Source organism: Malurus melanocephalus, unplaced genomic scaffold (genome assembly GCF_030028575.1).
Source record: "Malurus melanocephalus ecotype Western Australia unplaced genomic scaffold, MMel_1.1 scaffold_269, whole genome shotgun sequence".
In the NCBI taxonomy this organism is placed as follows: Eukaryota; Metazoa; Chordata; class Aves; order Passeriformes; family Maluridae; genus Malurus; species Malurus melanocephalus.
In genome coordinates this window covers 151,961-172,845 of record NW_026623501.1, presented here as the reverse complement: position 1 = coordinate 172,845, position 20,885 = coordinate 151,961, and the positions used below count along the sequence as shown (strand labels likewise).

General features: G+C 45.8%; 1 protein-coding gene across 3 annotated transcripts in view; it reads right to left on the bottom strand.

Moving 5' to 3' along the window:
• The window catches only part of GLRA1 (glycine receptor alpha 1), a 36,645-nt gene that overhangs the window by 3,218 nt on the left and 12,542 nt on the right, over nucleotides 1–20,885 (bottom strand). For 2 of the 3 annotated variants that reach the window (XM_057376077.1, XM_057376078.1), the window contains exons 1-7: nucleotides 18,099–18,192; nucleotides 13,988–14,055; nucleotides 5,375–5,598; nucleotides 2,978–3,060; nucleotides 2,181–2,318; nucleotides 1,250–1,464; nucleotides 510–656 (exon numbers count right to left, since the gene is read on the bottom strand). In XM_057376077.1, coding sequence (XP_057232060.1) covers nucleotides 510–656; nucleotides 1,250–1,464; nucleotides 2,181–2,318; nucleotides 2,978–3,060; nucleotides 5,375–5,598; nucleotides 13,988–14,055; nucleotides 18,099–18,177 — 954 coding nt within the window. In that variant the 5' untranslated portion in view covers nucleotides 18,178–18,192. Of the gene's footprint in view, nucleotides 1–509; nucleotides 657–1,249; nucleotides 1,465–2,180; nucleotides 2,319–2,977; nucleotides 3,061–5,374; nucleotides 5,599–13,987; nucleotides 14,056–18,098; nucleotides 18,230–20,885 lie in introns of those variants that run through there. The other variant, XM_057376076.1, reaches the window with a different exon arrangement.

The following is a 20,885-nucleotide window of genomic DNA, read 5'->3' as shown; positions in this document are numbered from 1 at the left end:
GGGTAAGCATGGAGCAGGCTAAGGCTTGAGTAAAGCTCTTTGCTTCCAGGAGGAATTTGCAGTCAGTGTGAAAAGCAGATGCTTTTGAACACAGAGATGGCAGAGACAAAAGTGGTGTCACTTACCTGCGGGCTGCTGTGGGCTGTCGTGTTGGGGGTGCTGTGCTCTGACAGACACCCCTCACACCTCCCTGCCTGCCTCCCCCCAGCCCTGGCTGCAGCTTCTGGGGAGGAGAACCCACACCAGAACACTGCTGTGTGAAAATTGTTCTGTTGAGAGCTCCCCTTCTGGCTGAGACCGCTTGGCTGGCTAACAAAGCCCAGCTTGCTGGGCTCCTGGGGTCTGCAGGCTGTTAGAACAGACACAATTCATTGAGGCAGCCCTGGTTTCTGATCTCTGAGCCTCCTTAATATCTGACCCGATACTCAGGACTTCCCTGGGAGCTTCAGTTGACCAYGGTGTTCTGCTGGGACAGATCTCAGCTGTGTCCTTCATGCTTTATGTATTACCTTGTGATGCCTCCTCTTCCTCCTGAACCTGAGCAGCTCTTTGTGCTGCCGAGACACGAAGTTGACGGCAGCGTATTCCAGAAGTGCAGAGAACACAAACAGCAAGCACACGGCCATCCAGATGTCTATGGCCTTCACGTAGGACACCTGGGAGCCAGAGGAAGAGACAGAGGTGGGTTGGCTTCTTCATCCAAATGCATTTTTACTTGGTGTTTTGCATGGCTGACATCTGTTCTTGGATACCAGAATCTTGCTCATTTAACCTGAATGTGTTGTCAGGTCACTGAAAACCCTCATGGGCTCTTAAGTAGCAATAATTCTGAAGCTTTTAATTTATTCAGGCCTTGACTGTTGTTGTTTAATACAAGGAAAATACTTCAGTCTGATCTTACCAGAAACCCTTCACAAAGGGAAATTCAGTACTATTATAAAAGTATCATGGTCAAGTGACTAAAAAGCCAAAATACAGAGGGCACATCCATGTGTGGTGCTTGCAGGGATTTGTAAGGTACAGAGCTCCCAGCTACAGGAAGCTGTGGTGAGTGCTGAATCTTAAGGGAAGTTTTGCTGCTAGTGATAGAGAATTTAAAAATTTTTTCAGGAATGGGCTGGAATTTGCTCTGTTTGTCCTTAAGTTGGGATAGTGTAAAGGTAGCAGGAAGGTGTGTATGGGGATTTACTCACATGCTGTCCCCAAAAGGGCCATGTTTTGCCCCGATGAAGACAAGTGTGCTCCCTACCTTGGGCAGTGATGCTCGGGAGCCAGAGCTCTGCGTGGTCATGGTGAGCACGGTGGTGATGCCCAGGCCCACACGAGCAGGGGCAGCATCCATGTTGATCCAGAAGGAGATCCAGGACAGAATGACRATGAGAAGGCTGGGGATGTACATCTGGATCAAGTAATAGCCCATCTGCCTCTCCAGGTGGAAACGAGCTTCTATGCAGGTGAACTTGCCTGCAGAGGACAGGAGATACATGGAAGATTACTGGGAAGGAACAGTGAGTTCTCAGACAGAGTCTGGGGATTTTCCTTSCATTGCCTGAACCAGAGCCTTGATAGGGGAGGAAATGAGCAGCTGCTGCCCAGGGCAGGTAGTGRTAGGACAAAGAGAAATKRCTTCRAACCCAAAGAGAGAAGGTTTARGTTAGATTAGAAAGGAATTCTTCCCTGTGAGGRTGGGGACAGGTTGCCCAGAGCAGCGGTGGCTGCCCYGTGCYTGGAAKTGTCCARGRYMRGKTKRAMMTTKGGGKYTKGRRSMAMCYKGGGKWRKKRAARRKKTCCCTGCCYRTGRYRGGGGATTGSAGCAAGATMATTTTTAAGGTCCTTTCCAACCCAAACCATACTAGGATTCTATGAACATCAACAGAGCAAAGAAAGCTCTTTGGCAATGTATCCTTTGTCACTTAAATTTCAAAGACAAAAGAAGATTCTGGAAGTGAAGATCTCAACCAAACACCATTGAATTGATGCAGACTCTACTGGGGACAATAGGGTTTCACACATTTATGTCTGTTTTTTTGTCATTGGCTATATATGTATCAATATCTGTAATATCTGGAAGTGTAGGGCAAGGCCAGAGTGCCATCAGAGGACAGAGAAACAGACTGGTAAATGCACAATCCTGAATTCCTCTCTACTGAGCCCCTCAGTTAAGGATAAACAGTACTRACCTGTGTTGTAGTGCTTTGTGCAGTATCTCAAGTCTTTTTCTTCTTTGAGGATAAACTGAGGCAGTGTCAGCCCATCAGCAACTTGCACTGCTCCTTTTTCTTGCCACTCAAATATGAGATCATTCATTGTGTAGCCAACTGTTGAGAGGAAGGGACAAACACCATGTTAAACACATTAAATACTCATCTGGAAAGGGATAATTTTGCATAAAAGAGCTTGGAGGCAGAGGTGCATCCTGGCCTTCCTTGACAGTGCTGTCATGAATGGGATTTGKGTTGAGGCAGCACTGCTTGTTCATGTGGTAAGAGCCAGGGCAACGACCTGCACTGGAGCTGCAATGGTGTGTAATGGATTTTCTGCAATAAATCACATTTTTTTCTTGAATTTGGCTCACTGAACTGTTTTCTACTTTTTTCAACTTGACCTCTTTCTCTGGATGATGCTCATCATCTTTCCCTCCTTTGGGATAAGCAACATGTACAAGTGGCAGATGTTCATCCAAAGAGAAAAAATCCCTCTTGCAGCTGAAAGCACTTTCACCTCTCCTGCACAGTGAAAGGCCAATGTAAATACAAACAAGCCAGGGCTCCTCACATGGGATCCTTTGAGGTTTGGCTTCTCTAGCAAATGCCACATGTGCTGAATGAATGGAAAATCCCAAGCAAGAGGTTCTCGAGCAAGCCTCCGGTGCAGGCTGGGCTGGAAGGGGTTGCAGCTGGGAAAGGAGATGGCAGGGGAGGGGCAGAGGGCAAACAGGTCATCTCCACTCCAAAATGGGGATGTGCACAGGACTCACAGCTTTCTAACTGCATGATGCACGTCTGTACGTCCATGGGGAAGTTCTTSAGGTCCATGGGGCAGGCCAGAGTCAGCGTGATCCTGAGGAGAGAAGAGAGCACAGGGAATGTCAGACTGTGGGGTTCTGCTGAGGCTGAGCCCCTCGGGCACCCAGTGCTGCTGCCTTGCTGAGACACACCGGGCTGGGGGCAATGACTGATCAGCCAGTGCCTCCCTGCCTGTGCTCTCACACGTGCTGCTGGAAAGCATCAGAAATGCTGAACATTTGGGGCTGTGATACGATTCCCAGCAGAGCCTGCTGCAGATGGCATTTCATCGCAACGCTGTTTTAAACTGTGCAGAACAAAGCGTTCCCTCACCAAACACTTCTGCTACTTCAGTTTTCCTTTCTTGCTTCAGGTTCACAGCAGGCTGGATTAGCAGAAAGCCCAAACCCATTCTCTGGACCCTCCCAGATGCATTTCTAGAGACTGGAACTGTTTGTAAATCTCTGAACAGAACATTTCTGTGTCATATAAAAAAAAAACACCAAAAAGAAGTTTGATCAACATCRTATGTTTGTGTGTGGGGAAAGAAARACTTCAGTGRGATTTTCTKCAGGGAAAATGCYCTGTACTAAGTCAATATGARCTCCTGTATCTTCCTGAATTCCTGCAGARCCCCTTGAGACCTCTACTTCTGTCTCCATTTTCCACAAGATGCAGGCTGCATTTTCTGTGCTGCCCTGTACCATGATCTATGCTTATAACATTTGGTTGGTTCAACAAGCTGATACTAAATGATTTGCTCCAGATWGTTAGACTTGAGTTATTTGGTTTGATAATGTTGAAAATGCTGYTCCCTGAAGTGTTTAGGGCTTTCAGCTTTTTGCCTTGATGTAGAAATAGCAGAATTACCCAGGGGACAGAAATTGAATTTTTCTATCATCAGACCTGCAAGAAACTTATCAGGAGGGAAAGATACTTTAATTTAAAACCTTATGTTGTAAGAAATTCTCTGCTTGAGTTTAGAGGCATGTTGGGACAGAAGTGTGACAAAGTCCACCTTCTTGTAAATGTCTTGCCTGGAGTTTGATTATTGCAAATAGTAGTAGCAAAGAGCCAGTTATAAAATGGCAGAGCACCTTAGAAATATTTTTTTTAAAGGGAAAGACAATTTTTCCTTCTGGAAAGTTTGTATTTCCATTGCGCTCTTCTTCAGGAATGTCTTCTTTTTGTCATTGTCACATGAAAATGTGTTTACAAAGAAACCTATATTTTCATTTGGAGATGAGTGAGATGGGAAAGTTGATTTTTTTAAACAAGAACTGAAATGTTTTCAAGTTCTTGCTTTGAAAATGGTGTTTTTCCCATGTTCCTTGCTGAGTCATTGCTCTGTTTGGGCAGGGTTGGGGCACTCTCTATTCTCCCTCTGTGTCCCTGCAGACCCTCCTGGACACCACTCTGTGCCACACTCACTGACTGCCAASTTGCTGCTGTTAGTTTTACTTCCTGCTTGGTTTTAAAAATTAAGAAATGTGAGGTTTCCACATTCCGCCAACACACATGGCAGTTCTGTTATTGTTTTGGCCATTGGAGAGCTGGTCTCTGGGCTGGAACCACCTTGCTGTTTGATGCAGGCTGTCTACTTTGCAGCATTAAACTTTTTATTTCCCATTTTACAGCTCCACACTGCCTTTCCTTCCCCTGGCTGCCACTGGGAGCTGTAGTGTGAGCTGGGGTGTGTGTTCCATGGGCAAATTTACATTATACATGAGGTGAAAAAACCTTCAATATAGAGTTAAACTTTCCCTTTCTGAGCTCATGAGGTCTGATCTTAATTTCACTGGTYTGAAATAAAGAGTGGATGGGGTTGGAAGTGAAGGTGGCGGCTCAGATTGATTTCCTGTGAGAAATTCAGTGCAATTAGTTCAACTTCACTGATGGATTCTTGGATCTAGCAATGAAGGGGTAACTGGGAAAAATTAAGCTGAGATAAAGCCATGGAGCTCTACTTAGGATTTTCTCTGATTTTTACCTTTTTTTTTGGTCAGGTAATGCTGCAGCTTTGAAAATAGAGCATTCATGAGCTTCTACTGGTTTTCACATAGCGCAGCTGGTTTTAGGCTTGTACTAACATAAGATATCTGAAATAATTTTGCATTAGGGATATTAAGAAATCTGCCAGCAAGGAGCAGAAGTATAGATGAGTTAAATTCCATCTCAGACTAACTCTCTGCCTTAATATGGTTTAACAAAAGTCCCTTCCCACCACATTGCTATGGCACTGGTAATTATGTATGATTTCCCATGTTAAAAMCCTCTAGATCTCTTTTTATCCAACAGCACGCTCAAAGTCTGGGTTTGAGCAGGGGGAGTTTCCTCTGCCCTTCCCCACCTTGGTGGAGTCACCTCACCTGATGCTGTAGAGGACATTGCCATTCCGGGAGATCCTCAGCAGCTTGTTGTCCGTGGTGATCTCGTGGAAATGGGCCCCTTTCTCGTTAGCAAAGAACAAGTCAGGCTTCCAGATGGAGTCGAGCATGGAGGGGTCCAGGTCCAGGGAGTCGTCGGGGTACTCGTTGTAGGCCAGCCGGGGGTCGTTCCACTGCTGCCGCAGGAAGATGTTCACCCTGTAATCCTGCACACAGACACCASTCAGAGCTCAGAGCAGCCTCAAAGTGCTGACAGCTGGGAAGTGCATACTAAAATAGTTCTAAAATGAGCCAGACCATGACCAGGCCCACKTTCCCAAGCTATGCCAAGCATTTTTGGTATTACCCTCAAGGAACTGCTATTAATTTTCATCTTTGTAGCTTACAGCCATGTCTTAACATGAGCAGCTGCCTGTCCTTGCATCCCTCTGTTACAGCAATTGTCAGCTGTGTGGAAAGTGTCAGGACCTCTCTGTCTGGACCCTGGGGCTGCAGAGGCGATGTGCACTTGTGGAGGTCAAAATGGCCATTGTCAGCAGGAGGACGTTCCGGAGGATTAAGTGGGGAAAAAAACCAAAACCTTTCTTTTGGTATTGAACTGTCACATATTGTGACTATCTGTGGTTTCCCCAGCGCTGGGAAAGGAAAAGGCACAGTGAGATAAGTTGTCCATGAAAGAGGAATTCCCTGTGTGTCTGTCAATAKGAGGATAACTCAGATGAGCCGATGGGAGCAGCTGCCCTTGGTTAAAGTACGTGGGCAGGAGAGGGATATGCATGAAATCTGCTCTCCTAATCCTRAGTGAGTGTTCTGGGTTCTCCTCTCTAATATCAAAATGCCATAAATGCTACAGATTTCATAGGATGACCATCTTCTTCAATTGAAGGCAGTCCCTCAGCACTATGCAAAATTAGACTTGCCTCATAACCACGAGTCTTACAGCTCCCCCAAGTTCCCCAGGTCAAGGCTGGCTGCTGAGAGCTCATACACTGTCCTGGACTATTAGAGGCAGTTTCTCTTCTCCCAGGGTRATCTGCATGCTCCTTTTCTTCTGACTTTCACATAAGAAAGTGAGCCAACAAATTGAAATGGGAAGAGGATGTGCCAGCTATCAGGAGAGGGATGAAAGCTCCACAACCATAAATTAATTGACATTTTCTAAGTATAGAGGCAGACTGCGTCTGAAGAACAGCATATAATAAACCAATTCCACTTCCCAGGCCYAAATGAATAGATTCTCTCATGATTAAGGGTTTCTTTGCTGCCTTTCTAACACTAATGTACTTTGAAGAYTTTTATTAGGAGGCAGTAAATGGAGGGTGTCTGATACCTGCTGCAGGCACTCCATGAGAGGCTCTCCCTGACTCTGCCACCCTGTCTGTCCTTCCCTCTGGAGAACACGAAGCTCTGGAGCTGAAGGATGCCTGTGTAGGAGAGTCTTTCTGATGCTGCTGCCTCAAATGCTCACTTGACTGTGAACCTACAGCCTCCAGCCTCTTGTCTGTGGGGACATGACTCTCGTGGTGTCCAGTGGCACTGGAGGGCTGGGAGAGGACTGTGCTGGGTGCTCTGTGTTTTGGATGAGGCACTTCCTAGCCAAGCACGTGGTYTAGAATCTGTTTCAGGCCACTTAGTGCCATCTGCATCCTCAGAGCACAGAAGCTGCTAATGACATTAATGATTGTGACAACAGCAAATGAACCACRGACTTGACGCTAAAAGGAGCAGACCTCTGAACATGAAAAAGAGTTGCAACACTCCTTCCTTCTGCTGATATYCCAAATGTCACCTTCACAAGTCCTAGTGCATCCCTCTGACTTAATTATTCATCTCTGTCGACCCTGGATAGCGTGTTTGGAGGAAATGTGAATAGCTGGGGACAGCTGGGGRCCAGGGTCTCATTGCAGGACCAGCCCATCATGCAAGCCTGGAAAAGGAAAGGAACYATGAATTCCCACTTTTCACAGCAGGCAGCAGCTCCCAGAACAATGTGTATGTTTTCAGTTCTCCCTTTTCTATGCGTCAGGATCTGCAGCCATTGCAGTCAGGGGAAATCAATGTCACTGACCTAATAGGTAGAAAGCAAAAGGTTGTTTTGCTTATTCAGCGACAAATAAGCTAGATGCTAGCAGGTCAGCTCCAGTTTGGGACTTCTGTCATGTACAACACAAATTAAACTCATGTTTGGAAGAAACTTCAGTGGTAGCTGCCCAGAAGAGTGCTCAGCCTGATGGAGCAGTGGAAGGGGGGAGGGAATGGAGCCAAMTTCCCTACAACAGCCTGTGTTACTGCAGATAAGCTCTGTTGATGGAGGAAATTCACTGCTTCAGCTCCAAAACTTGCCAAAAGGACAGGAAAAGGTGAGACAGGAGGTGTTCAATGGTTTGTGTTGCCACCACAGCAGGCGTGAGAGACCACGGACACAATAATAGCCATAGTCTTTGTCACCATGGGGAGGCATCTTAATTAAATGCTTGTGGGCCAAATGAAAATTAACTTCTCACAGTGTGTGGCTGTCAGAAGGCCCCTCCTCACTCATCTCCAGAGTCACAGTTTCCTGTCCTCATGTCCTAGGTGAGAACAACCCAGGAGCWTGCTGTGAGTGTGTGGTGTGAGAARCTGCACCACCTCCRCCCTGGGGATGTGCAGCAGTGTGGGGAGTAACTCTGGTTTGTGTTACTCCGTGTTCCTCCTCTGGAGACCAGTGTTTGCTGTGGATATTTTTTGTTTTGGAATACAGAAAATGAAGTGTTTGTGTTGTGGCATAAAAAAGGCAAGGACAAAGAAATACGATACATGCACTGAATGCAATTCTCTGGCTTTGCCATTTCTTGGCATTAATATTTTACCTCTGTGTGTGTTTATGAAGATCTTCCTACTCAGTGAGCTTGCTCCACAGTCCTGCCCTGCTCACTGAGAGTGTGGTTTTCTCTCAGATACCTTTGCCCTTATGTCACTGAACTGCAGCATTGAAGGCTCTGAGCAGCCTTGTAGGTGTCTTGTGTCCAGCCTTATTTGAACATAAACAYAAACCCAAGCACTGTGACTGCAAACTGGACATGACACGGCCTAAGGAGCCAGCAGAAGGCACGGGGAGCAATCAGGGTATGTCTGTGCTGTGCCATGGGCTAGGACAAGGGTTACAGTTAAAGAGCCTGTGTGCTGAAAACTTTKTCCTCAGCACTGCAGTCAAGCTGAGAGGTGATGAGCCAAGCTGCACTTATTCCTTGGCTACCTGGAGATATGCAGCATTTCCCCTGGATGCTGTTACAGGAGATCTTAATTAGCATCACCAAGAAGTCCACAGTTGTTCCTGAATGATGGACAGAATGGGCCAATTCCTGATGTGAACTTTCAGACAAAGAAAAAAGAGGTTTGACTGGGGCTGCAAWCTTGGCAAAAAAATAAGAAAATTGYCTTTCTCCATATCCTTCTTATCACTCAAGTTCCTCATTTGTGTGCCAATCACATCCAGGCATTGATTATCTTGTGCAGCCTGCTTCTCTGGCTGGCTTGGGAGAGGGKAGCAGCAGCTCTGTGCAGTGAAGGCATTCAGGAGCTTTGCAATTTGGCACAAARGCATTTTACTCCCAAGAGGGAAATGACACAAGGCAGGAAGAGAATAACCAGAGTGATCAAAGCAGTTCAATTTGATAATGCTGRAATGAAATTCTGCTTAGTGACCTCGCAAGGAGACAAGGAAACAGATCATTTGAGACCTTTTTCCTTCCCAAAATCCACAGCCTTGACATCTTCTGCTGAAAGCAGAGGAGGATGGAGGCAGAGTTGGGCAGAAGGGATGGAGCCTTTCAGGGCACTCCATAGGTTTTTTCCCTGAATCAGGAGTTCTGTCAGAGCAGCCTCTGCCCTGAACAGTTTTGAGGAGAGACTTTCCTTGGATAAATTACATTTTGCTGATGGGAAAAACAGGGTAGAGACTGAACTCTTTCAGAAGGGGATTCTGTGGCCCCACCACAGAGCAACAGAGCATAAGGGGCTTTATTAGCATTGAGTTAATTTTCTAGGTTAGGAATGAACAAACGTTTTCAAGGCAGCCTGCCTTGCCAAGGAGCACTACAACCTACTGAGTTAAAATTAAAAACAAAACCACACCAGGAGCAGGCCTTGGAAAGGTGAGTAAAGCAGCTCTTTACCTTTTCAGAGCTGTAGCCCAATGGCCAATTTGAAGGCTGTGTGAAACCCCAGCTTGGCCAAGGCCAGGAGCAGTCTCTATCAGAGAAGAGCAGGCTCCTGGTGAGGGGTGGGAGCTGGACCCTGGTGCTAAATAAATGTGTTTGCACCCAAAGCAGAAAGCTTTTCTGTGTCTTCCTACAAACAGTGGGGTATGTGAATCTTTCTGAGCYGAGAGTGGAGCTGCTGGGCTGTGAGCTGTAGCCAGCATCCTGAATTGCAAAGGGTAGCATTTAGTAGTGGGTCTTGTGGGGCGTGAGGGGGTTTTGTGTCTGTGTATTTGGGTTGCATAGTCCCATTTCATGGCTTCTTTTCTTTTGTTTTTCTTTACCCTCTCCCTTCTCCATTCAATGCAAAGACAAACCTGAACCACAGACAGCTGGAACACTGCAGGTCTAACATTGAGAGGGCAGCAGACYGTGAGTTGTTGTGAAAACCTTTTCATTATGTGTTGTGTGACTTGTTAGGTGCTTATCATCTCTGTGGGACTGATGGTTGGGTTGAACAATGACTGACTGCAGGAAATTGTGCTCAAAACCTAACTTTTGCTATAAGCTTTATACATTGAAGCTCACATCTTTTGCTGATTTTGGGATCAGTACTAAATGTGTGACCCAGGCTCTTCACCAGCCATCTCTGCTGAACTGGGGCTGGGGGTTCTGGAGGGAATTGCTTGGTTTGCTTTGCAGGGGGCTTTGTTTCCTCATTGGAAATCTCCTGTACAAATGTCTCTGACCAAGTACTTAACATTTGGACAGTTGCAGCCTCCAGCCTCTCGTGTCCTCAGGAGATGCTGGGAGCCCAGTTGTGGCTGTGCTGCAGCTGGCTCGAAGGTCACATTTGGTTTGCTCTTTTCAGTTGAGATAACTGTGGCATGAAAGCAGCAACAATAAATTTGCATATTTATGCTGTGTCTAAGGGAGCCTATGCTGGCTCTTCTGTGAATTTTCTTTCTTTTTCAGTCTCTTTGCTRYGTGTTGGTTCTTTTTAAAACATGARTCTGGAARARCTCCTCCTGAGTSCAGCTGCTAGCAATGCTAGGTGATGATATAAAAATATATTCCTTCTTCTCAATGTGCCTTCACAATGTACAAAATGCTCCCAACTGCCCGAGCCAGTGAGAGGCCATAAAACTGCAGAGAGCAAGGGCATCACTTAATTTTAAGTTTGCTGTTATTGCAGGGACTTTGTTAATGAAATGCTCAGATAATCCTATCAGTTGCCTCATGACATGAAGAAAAGCCAAAGCTGGGGCAGTTTATTCACTTAAAACCCAACACCCTCTCCCGAGGTGCTTCACTTCTGTTTATTTGGAATGAGGAATTTGTACATTTGCTACAGGTTTGATAGTCTGGTATGTCTGGGGATTTGTTTATGCTTTTGAGCAGCAAGAATGGATTGAAGAGCTTGTGTTTGGGGGTTGTTTGGTGTTTGCAATAAAATAATTGGAAAGAGTGGCTGCCTCTWGCACTTGTCCTTGGGAATCCCTTGCTGCAGTGATGCTGTGGGACAGGAGGAGTTTGTTGTGGTTGGTCCTCCCTCTCCCACTGGAGCCCTGGCTGGGTTCACAGGGATGTGTTCCCAGTCTCAGCTTCCCTTGTCCTTAGAGCTCGTGGCAGGCTACAAGCCCTGAGCTGGAATCCAACATAAATGTCCAATCAATTATGTGCAGCACTAGAAGCTTTTATGTTGGGTCTCCAGCTCTGCAGGATGCTTAAAGGAGTTACTTTCCTTGCTCTAAATCATCCCTGCAGTGGGAATTCAATTTGGTGGATGACTTTGCCTTTTAAAATTTTTTTTTAGTTTCCCCTAACCTTGCAGCACTTTTCAGATCACCATTTCTTGACTTGTTCATTTGAACCTTTGTGGGGCAGATATCTTCTTTCTGGGGAGTTTGTGCTTTTTTTTTTTGGCTGCAGCTCATTTTCCTTCCGAGATTTGTAGACCCAACCCTCTGCGTCAAGTGACTGTTTTTTATCTATTTTCCTGTATTTTCTCCTCTTCCTCTACCTTTCATGATGCCCCAAGCTGTAAGTGAGCATTTCCCTTCAATTTCTCTAATCCTGGCATGSTGAGCTCATGGTTTACACTGATTTGTGATACTCAGCAGTGTAAATATGGAGGGGAGCAGTGGTGTTTCTGCAGGAACTATCAGCCCACTATGGAGAAATTTTAAATCCTTCTCTAACTGCACGAGTGACACCCATAAAAACCTGTGACTTCTCCTRCAGGTAGCAGTGCAACTGTAATGAGATATAAGGTTGTGTAGTACTCAGACCTGAATCTCACCAGGCTTAGGGTGCCTAATGATGGGGATTTAAAACATGATGTTCTTTCCCTTTTGGCCAGTGGAGCAGCTGGGGGAGTTTTGCCATTATCAGTCCAGGGGTCAGTGAGAGATAATCTTTCTTATGGTAAGACACTGGTTTGCCCCTCTCTCTTCTGCAAGCTGCCACTTCTCCTCTCCCTGATATTTGCCCACTTGTTTGAATTCAAAGCAGTCAGATCTGTCTCAAAAAAAAAAACAAAACAACAAACCCTTCAAGACAGGACTGTCTGTTCTTCCCAGAAACTGTGCTGGGAAGCTAACACTGTCTGTTTGACCCGCTGCATCCTCAAACAGCGGGGAGGGACTGGCTGCTCTGCAGAGTAAATCCCAGTTACAATCCCCAGGACCTCTCCAGCGTGCTGAGATCTCCTTTTCCCAGCTGTTTGAGTACCTGTGTTTCCTGTGTTGCTGCTGGTGTTTACAAGCAGAGCTGCTGCTCTCACACGAGCGCGTTGGATCAGGCTGTGTGCGCCGCTGCGTCAGCCTGACATCTGGACGGGCTTGTCAGAGCTGCCTCGGATATTTCTAGACAAAGCAATGTGCCCACGGGGTGTTCTTGGGCTCCCATGGGAATTTTCTTTTTCTATGGAAGATTGCCTATGAAATGAGTGGCATCTGGAGAGGATAGCAAGTCCCTGCAGCGTGGCTTGGGGSTGAACTGCATCTCTCTCATGCTGGTCTGTGCTAATTTTACAGAGCATCCTGCTTACAGGGATCATGTGGCATCTTTGGCTGCTCCAGTGCATCTCACAGTGTGGGACAGAAGCACTGAAAAACACGTCAGTGGAATGTGCTCTGTACATTGCACAAGGATTTTTTTGTGGGCCAGTCCTGCTCCCTTGCACTCTGGATTGTGTAGGAGCAGAATTTACTGCCTGGGACACCAAAGGAGGTGACCAATGAACAGTAAATTAGGAACAGATGTGTATTTCAGTGGCAGTTCTGCCTCTTTTGCWTTATATACAAATGAATCCATGCTAGACTTCTCACCTGTGAGCTCTGACAAATTCTGCAAACTAACTAGGAAATCTGTTTCCTTGTGCTTAGACAGACTAATAGCTTGGTTTTTGGGTTTTTTTCCCCTCCAGTACCAGAACTGAACTGTCCCAACCCAAACACTTCCAGCAGAATGATGTAGTGTCAGAAAAGACTTATAGCCCCAGCTGTATGGCTGTGGATCTCCTCTGACASTGCTGTGCATGCCAAGTAATTTGTTCAAGTCAAGGGGTGTGATCTATATGTAAAGCCTGTAACTTCCTGCCTGAATGCACAAAACRCCTGAAGCTGGAGCCTTGCATTCTTCATTCAGCATTTTTCTAGAAAAAGAATTACCGCAGGGTAATTAAACACCATATTTCTGGATTATCTTTAATTAGCACAGCAGCAAGGCACTGTACCTCCAGAGTTTTCCTTTGCTGTTCACTGGTTATGTCACAACCAATCTTTAATAGTTTTCAGATGGAGCAATTATCTCCTGTTCTAGTGATCCTCTGTTCCTAGTGCCTTGCCAATTAGATACAGCCTTTAGCCATGCTCACTAATTTTGTATGAAGTGAGCCTTAACTCAGAAATATTGGTTTTGATTTTCTGGTAAAAATCATTGTCTACCAGAAATATGTCTCCAAGCAAACAGTAATTTTAATCTTGAATAATTCTCTTAATCTTTGGGAATCTGAAATCCTGGTGCAAGCTGAATTTGAGTTCAGCTGATTTTCCTTCTCTTTGAATCCAGGTTAATTCTGGATTTATKCCCACTTAAACACAAATTATCTGTAACTATTGATGAGCCTGAAGCCTTAGGCAAATCTTCAGAAAAAGATTATTTGTTTTCCTTYCTGACCCTTGCCCTTTGCCTGTGCAATGTTTTTATAAGATGCAGATAGAACCTGTGATCTTCAGCTGTGTGTAGGGTGAGTCTTGTGTGTTGACCATTAATTTACTCAAACTTTAAGTAAGCTTGGGAGCACTGTGTGTTTTTCCCTGGTCACACTGAAGAGGAGGGTGATGCTGCATTTTCTGGGAGTGCAGTGAGGCTGAGCCAGTAGCTGAGCAGCTGTGCTGTGATTTTTACTTACCATMGTTGTTTCTGCAATCGAACCAAAGCTGTTGATGAAAATGTTGCAGCTGACGTTCACTGGTGGGCCTGCATGACAAATACAGATTGGAACAGCAGTTCACTGTGTGCTCATGAAACAAAGGATTTCTACTCTGTGGAGTTAAAACCTCCTGTGGAAAGGGAGTGACTGAGGGGTGAGTAGGGGAATAAAGCCTGGGTGACCCGGACTGGCCTAATCTTGGTTCTGATCCATTTTGACACCAGACAGCACTCCTGCTCTGCCTCTGTTCCCCTGTTTGGCAGTGTTTGTAGATCTCTGAACTGTTCAGAAAAGGAATAGTTTAGAGCCAGTCAGAGCAGTTTCTGAGTATCTTGACCTGGCTCTATGGATGGCAATCTCACCTTGAATGTGATAACAAAGAATCCCAGAAAGCAGCTGGGATTGYTGTTCATTTAGAGCTGTACTTATGAAATTCTCACATGAAACATATAAATATTTCTGAACTAGGGTGGTGTGCTCCCTACAAAGCCAGTGCAGCAGAGTGTGCTGTAGGATCAGGCTGGCTAAAGGTGCAAATACCCCATGTTGGTATTGGGAGCTGACCCTGCCTGTTTGACCTGCTGTGTCCCCAAACAGTGGGGAGGGACAAAATCCCCAGGACCTCTCCAGCTCGCTGAGATCTCCTTTTCAGCTGTGTCAGTGCCTGCATTGCTGTTGGTGTTTACAAACAGAATTGCTTTTAAACCCCAAAGCCCAGGTGATGATCCTGATCTGGTCTGCTAAGGCTCACAGCTGCATAGAAACCTTCAGGGCTCTGCCAGCAGGAATTGTCTGCCTGTCCTGTTTTGGCAGAAGGTAATCCTGGACTCAGGGCCATGCCTCTCCTGGGCTTGGTTTGCTTTCAGACCAAAGCTTTGCCTACCCTGCTCATATTGGAGAMGCCACCAAAGGAAAGGAATGAGAGTTAAAGGGCATGAGGGTCAATCTGTTTGTGTGGTACTGGTGCCCAGAGCTGTGACTGGAAGTGTTTCATGACATTGCCTGGAAAATCTGAGGTGGAAATATTGCATTTACACAGAGGGAGATKCCAAGAGCTGCAGTTCTCCAGCTTTTTGCTTTGTGCTGAACATTTTGGAGGCAGGGTGTATCTGGTGCCTGGCAAACCAGTGGCTCACCCACATATAACGAGAGGATTTTTGCAGAGGGTTGAAGCAAAAGGGGCCTCTGCTGTGGGCACTGCCCAGGGTGTGGTRGGGAAAGACAGCCCAGGCATGGAGCAGAGACACTGCCCCAGGGACCAAAGTCCTCTTTTACACCAGGATTTAATCTCGTATCATCCCTGTGACAGAGGCTTCTGGGAAGATAAGATCTGTGAAAGTAGAGAGTGTGGATTTTCCGATTATTCCCCTATTCTTTATGGAGTCAGGGATGGTGTCTGCATTTCAAACACTCCTGGTGGCTCAGCCTGCTGGGGGAGTGATGCTCCTGTTAAGGTCACATCTGCAGGATGAAATACTGGGGGGGAGGAATGGCTTTGACGAGAACCTTGTGCCTTTAATCAGTGCAAACTTCCTCCTGTGTGGAAATTAATGGATTTTCCTGATTACTGAGTAACATTTGGAGYTTGGTTTTCTCCTCTTCATTTCCCTTGCCTCCTCTCCTGCTTTGGCCCCCTCTGAAAGTTGGTGCCTGGCCCCTGCAGTGATGCTCTCTGCTGGGGTTTTCTTGGTGTGAKTCCCAGGCAATCTGAGCAGGCTGCTGTCTCCCCAGCCCTCAGACAACCACTGCCAGCTCAGCAGCATCTCACTCTGTTCAATCTGTGCATCTTTCTCCACGCTGTTAAACATTGGCATGGCTTGAGCTATCAGACACTAAATTGTATTTTTTTCCCTGCTTTCACCAACCCCTCTTATCCAAAAGTCTATCCAGCAGCTTAAAGCACACAGTTATCAGCCTTTAGTGCTTGTTTTAACCTTTCTGTCGTGTTTTCCACTGAGCTCAGGAGGATTTGTTTTCTGTTCTGGTTCCATTCATGAACCACATAAAAGGTCATTSTACATGTGATTCCCCTCCCAAAGGGCACAATGTAAGAAAAATACTGAGCAGATCTCCTGGATGGCTGCATGTGCTCAAGACTCTGACAGATCTGGAATATTTTGGTCCCCCTAATCCAGTGCTGAYGTGAAGCTGAGTGAGGAATGGGTTTGGTCCTGTGCATGTGAGGATTCCTTGGGGCAGCCCAGCTCCTCTTGAAGCTCTGAGCTCTTCCCAGTGTGTCTAAGGGGARTCATGAGCTCCCTGCAGGATTTGGTAGCTTTTGTTTTGTTTTGTTTTTTTTTTTAGCTTGTGAGAGGCTCTAGAAAATTCCCTGCCCACCACTGAAATATTCCACCTCCATGCACGGATCCAGCTGAAGGAATTTTTTTCAGTTTTCCAGCAGCAGGGATCAGGGCACAGCCTGGGTGAGACATTCCCTGCCCAAAGCCTGCCAGGYTCCTCTCAGTCCCTGCCTGAGCTGCTGACTYCATCATCCTCCAACTTAAATCAAAACCCAAATACTGCTTCTTTGTTCTCAGAATGTGAATCCTGTTAAATCCAGGCTTTACAGCAYTTATGGAAAAGCTGCAATCTTCTTTTTGTTAATCTTCCCCTCCCCAAAAATCAATCTGATATGGATCTTTGGTATTATTTTCATTTAGATCTAAGCAATTAAAATGTCCTTATGAGTTACTGCAGTTAATTTAAATGATGTGSTTTGAGAGCTACAACCCCAAGCTCTGTAAAACACCTCCTATGCCTCCCATATAAATTGGAGCCTGATTTATGTGTGGGAGGCTAAGCCAGCAAAACTGCCCTGAGGGGAAGGTGTAGTTCATTGAAATAAAACTGAAATTAAATTATCTCAAATAAAAATGCAATACAGCTGCCTTCAGCAGGAAGTGAATGTACACATTTCATTAAATATTAAAGTTTAATTTGTGTGTATGCATAATTTAGTGGTAGGCAGGTTTGAAGGGTGGTTTTTTAACTCTTTATGATTTGGATGAGAACTGCAATGTCCTCTGTTGCCTGGTTGGTTACAGGGACACAGGGTTGCCAACTTTCTTTGGGTTTAAAACCCAGTACAGAGCTTGTTGTTTGAAGCTGGGTGCCTGGTGCTGTCACTGTGATTAATGGGTCCTGGGATTCCTGTGCCAGCCCTGCCAGTGGCTCCAGGGSAGAGGGAACTGGTTGCAGGAAACAAAAGAAGTGAGCAAAATGAGCATTGGAAATGGCTGGGCAGTGTCTGAGAGKGGCAGGTCCTGCTTTATCTCTGGGTGTGATTCGAGGCCAAAGAGCTCTGGGAAAGTGAGTTCAGTTAAAAAGGAAAGCAAAAGAATCATAGAATGGTTTGAGCTGGAAGGGCCCTTAAAGATCCTCTGGTTCCAACCTCTCTGCCATGTGCAGGGACATCTTCCATTAGACCAGGCTGAAAGAGCCATCCAAAAACTCCATCCCAAAACTCCAAACCCCACCCTTGCTGGAAGAGGTGTTTAGAGGAGAAAAGAGAAGTTTTGCTGCCTCTACCAGGGCCTGATTCTGTACTTTTGACTGCCATGGAGTATGGGGTGGACTGGGAGAGTGAAACAATGGAGCAGTTCTGGGTGCAAGATCCCTTTACTATGGGGGACAGGGATGGTTTGGGCTGCCCCTGGAATCTTGGGGGATTTTTTTGGAGCTGGTGGGAGACACTGCCCTTGTGTAAGGGGGAGCACTGCCTGCCTTTAGCAGGTGCTGTGGGCAGTGACTGTAGGGGAAAGGGAAGTTGGAGATTTTATCTTAACCTTTAAGGTTCTCAGCTCCCTGCCAGTCACTGCTTGGTTTGGCATGATCCTCATCCCTATATTCAAGCAGAGATTRGGGGACCTGGTGTTTCCTGTGTGTAAAGTTCTTACAAGCTTGTTTCCGCTCTGAACAGACATTTGCCGATGTCTTTCCAGGCATCTACGGGGATCCGTGTGCCAAATATTATAATACATACTTCATAAGAACATAAATATTAATATTCCATATGGACTTAGGGAGATATTAAGGAGGATTGCATGCATTTTTCAGTGCCAAAAAGAAATAAAGCTGGGTTTTTGCATACCTTTAAAATTTGGTCTGATCCTGGCATCRTATCCTGAAGTTCKCCCCATCAGCTTATCCAAGAAATCRGAAGGAGACATGGGTTTGGGGGCAGATCGAGCTGCTGCTTCAGCTTCCTTGGAGGCTGCCAGGCTGCACAAGTARAAATAAAGAGGAGGTTTCAGTGTGTATCCCGTGCTGGGGAGGGTTTGGGGTCCAGAAACAGAGCAGTCAGCATCTTATTCCTGCTGAGGCAGGATGGGTACCCATGTGAATTCCTAATGAGGCTGGTCTCGGCTAATTTGTTTGCCCAGCCCAAACATCTCCAAATACAGAATCCCAGCTGCCACCAAAGTCGAAGAGAGATGATGAGTAGTGAAAATCCTTTTGTGAGTTTAGGTACAGCTCCTCGGCGTGCCACTAAATTACAAATGTGAACTCTGCTGCTGAGCTCCACAGGTAAAATACACTCTGAGATTAGCCTTGGGCAGCAATTACTGCTTAATTACAGGGCAAATAGCAAGGAGCATATTCAGTACTCTGGCAGGATGATTTTCCAAAAGGCAGGTAGGATCAGAGAAATCTGGAATTTGATGTTTAAATGAGCATCACGTGGTGACACAGCTCGTGCAGAGCCTTTGGGGCTGTGGGCTTGAGAGGTGGTTTTGCTGATCAGCCCAGCCTTTGCTGTTGGTACCTGCAATGCAGGGTCTGGGTTCAACACAGCACCACGGGCTGGAGTGTGATCCTGAAATTACACTCGTGTTGGGTTGAAGATGAAAGGAAATGGAATCTTTCTGGGATCTGTATGGCCTCTGGGGCAGTAGGAGTGAAACCGTGGATTAATTTGTAGGAGAGAAAAACCTATGGCTGACAATGTGGCTACTGACTTGATGGGAGTCTGCAAGATTTGCAGAGTGATGATTCACGCTTAGGAAGTCTGTTTTTGCCATCCACACAGGAACAAGTGACCCTTGATTTCCAGTGCTCATTCTCTGCTTTGCAGGGAGATTTGACTTCATAGACAGGAACAGRCACCATTCAGCACCTTCCCTCTGGTTTCTACTCAAACCCAGTCTCTTCCCAGGCTGAAAGTGTTGAGTAAAATTGCCTTGGTTAGCCAAAAAATCTCCAAAATCACCTATGCAATGTTCTTAGGGTGAGAGCTGTGCCTGCCTGTGGGYTCRRGTGCCTGGTGCTGGGTAAAGCCTGCAGGAAGCTTTGCAGTGCAAATGTAAAATGAGCCAAAAGAAGCTGCTCAGGAGGAAGTGAGGCCATTCCTTCGCACTTTGCAAAACTCTTGGATTTTTTACCATACAAAAGATGTGTGGGAACAGTGAGGAGCCCCTGACAGTACAGCTGGAAGTTTGCTACAGGCACGAGATATTTGGCTACACAAATCCACACAAATGACAGCAGAGTCCTCTAACAGTATGAGACCTTGGGAAGTTTTGCAGTAGTCAAACCTGCAGGAGAAGGACTAAACACTGTTAAAAAATCTTTTGGGAAGAATTTGGTACTATAATGATGCATGGTATTAATGTGATCCTGCCCCCAAAGACCAGTTCATCCAACACAAGTTTGAGCTGAAACCCCGAAGACACAGCTGTTATTTTGAAAAGAGCATTTTGGACCATTTTKTTCCTCAGAACTTTAAAAATCAGATGGGATTCAACAGTGTTTGGGTRCATAATTTCAAAATCAGGAATCTGGTAACCTGCATTGCATTGACTTTCTTTTCTGGTGTCAGCAGTGATGGCTTGCCAAGCCTTGGTTTTCAATCCTGCAAACTCACAACTGCAGTCTGGCTCCTTTTGCAATTTGCAAAGGAGTTCTATGTTCGCTGGATTCTTAATTGTTAAAAATACTTCAATTTCTGCAGTGAAGAGAGGAGATGAATTCCAGACAACTTCCAGTGAGAGCATCAAACCAAGATTTCAGTCACCCCTTTGTGTATTCCCAACCCCCTCCCACACTGGGCCATATCTGAAGGGGCTGGTGCACGTCCTGCTCGGTGGTGACCTGACAAATTGTGGATCTTGCTCTTGCTATAATTGAGTCCCCTTTTTTGTTTTGTCCCCATCTCTGCCCTAAGAAAACATGCAAAGCAGAACCAGAGTGTTCCAGGGGCAAATGGGGTTGTGGAATGGGTGATGTTTATTAATTTAATTTGTTTATAGAAGGAAAGCAACAGGGTGCAATTGATTTGCAAACTCAGAAGAAGAAAGCTGGGGGTGGGAGGACAATCAATACTGGGCTTGACTACTGCATTCCAATGGAGTGTCTGCATGGCAATGAGTCCAGAGAAAAGATTTCAATTAAGCAGCAAAYGACTTGGTAACCAAAAACTTCTGCCACTTCAGCAAGATGCCAGACAGTGCAATACACTGATTTCTTCTCATTAACTGTAGACTGGAAGAAGTATATGGAAATGGAAAATGTGTGTGGGAGGGGAGAGGCAATACAAACCTAATAAGCATCTAATAATCTTTAAGTGGAAGAAGATAATTAGAAACTGCAATTCCCCTGGCATTTGTTTTAAAAAATGAGGTGGAAAAGCACAGAAATCGGTGCTCATCTTTCCTGTAAATTCAGTGTGAAAGCCTATGTTGAATATATTCCCCCCACTTCCACTGAGTGAGACTGTATTTCTTGGGTACCATTTTCTGATTTTTTTTTGATGCATCGAAGTTGCAAGTAGATGAATTTCATGGGCTCACTTCCAGCTTGGAAATGTATTTTTGGGTAACTGAAGCTCAGAAACATCTGGGAGAGGACCAGCCTCTCACAGCCCCACTGCTTTCTGCAR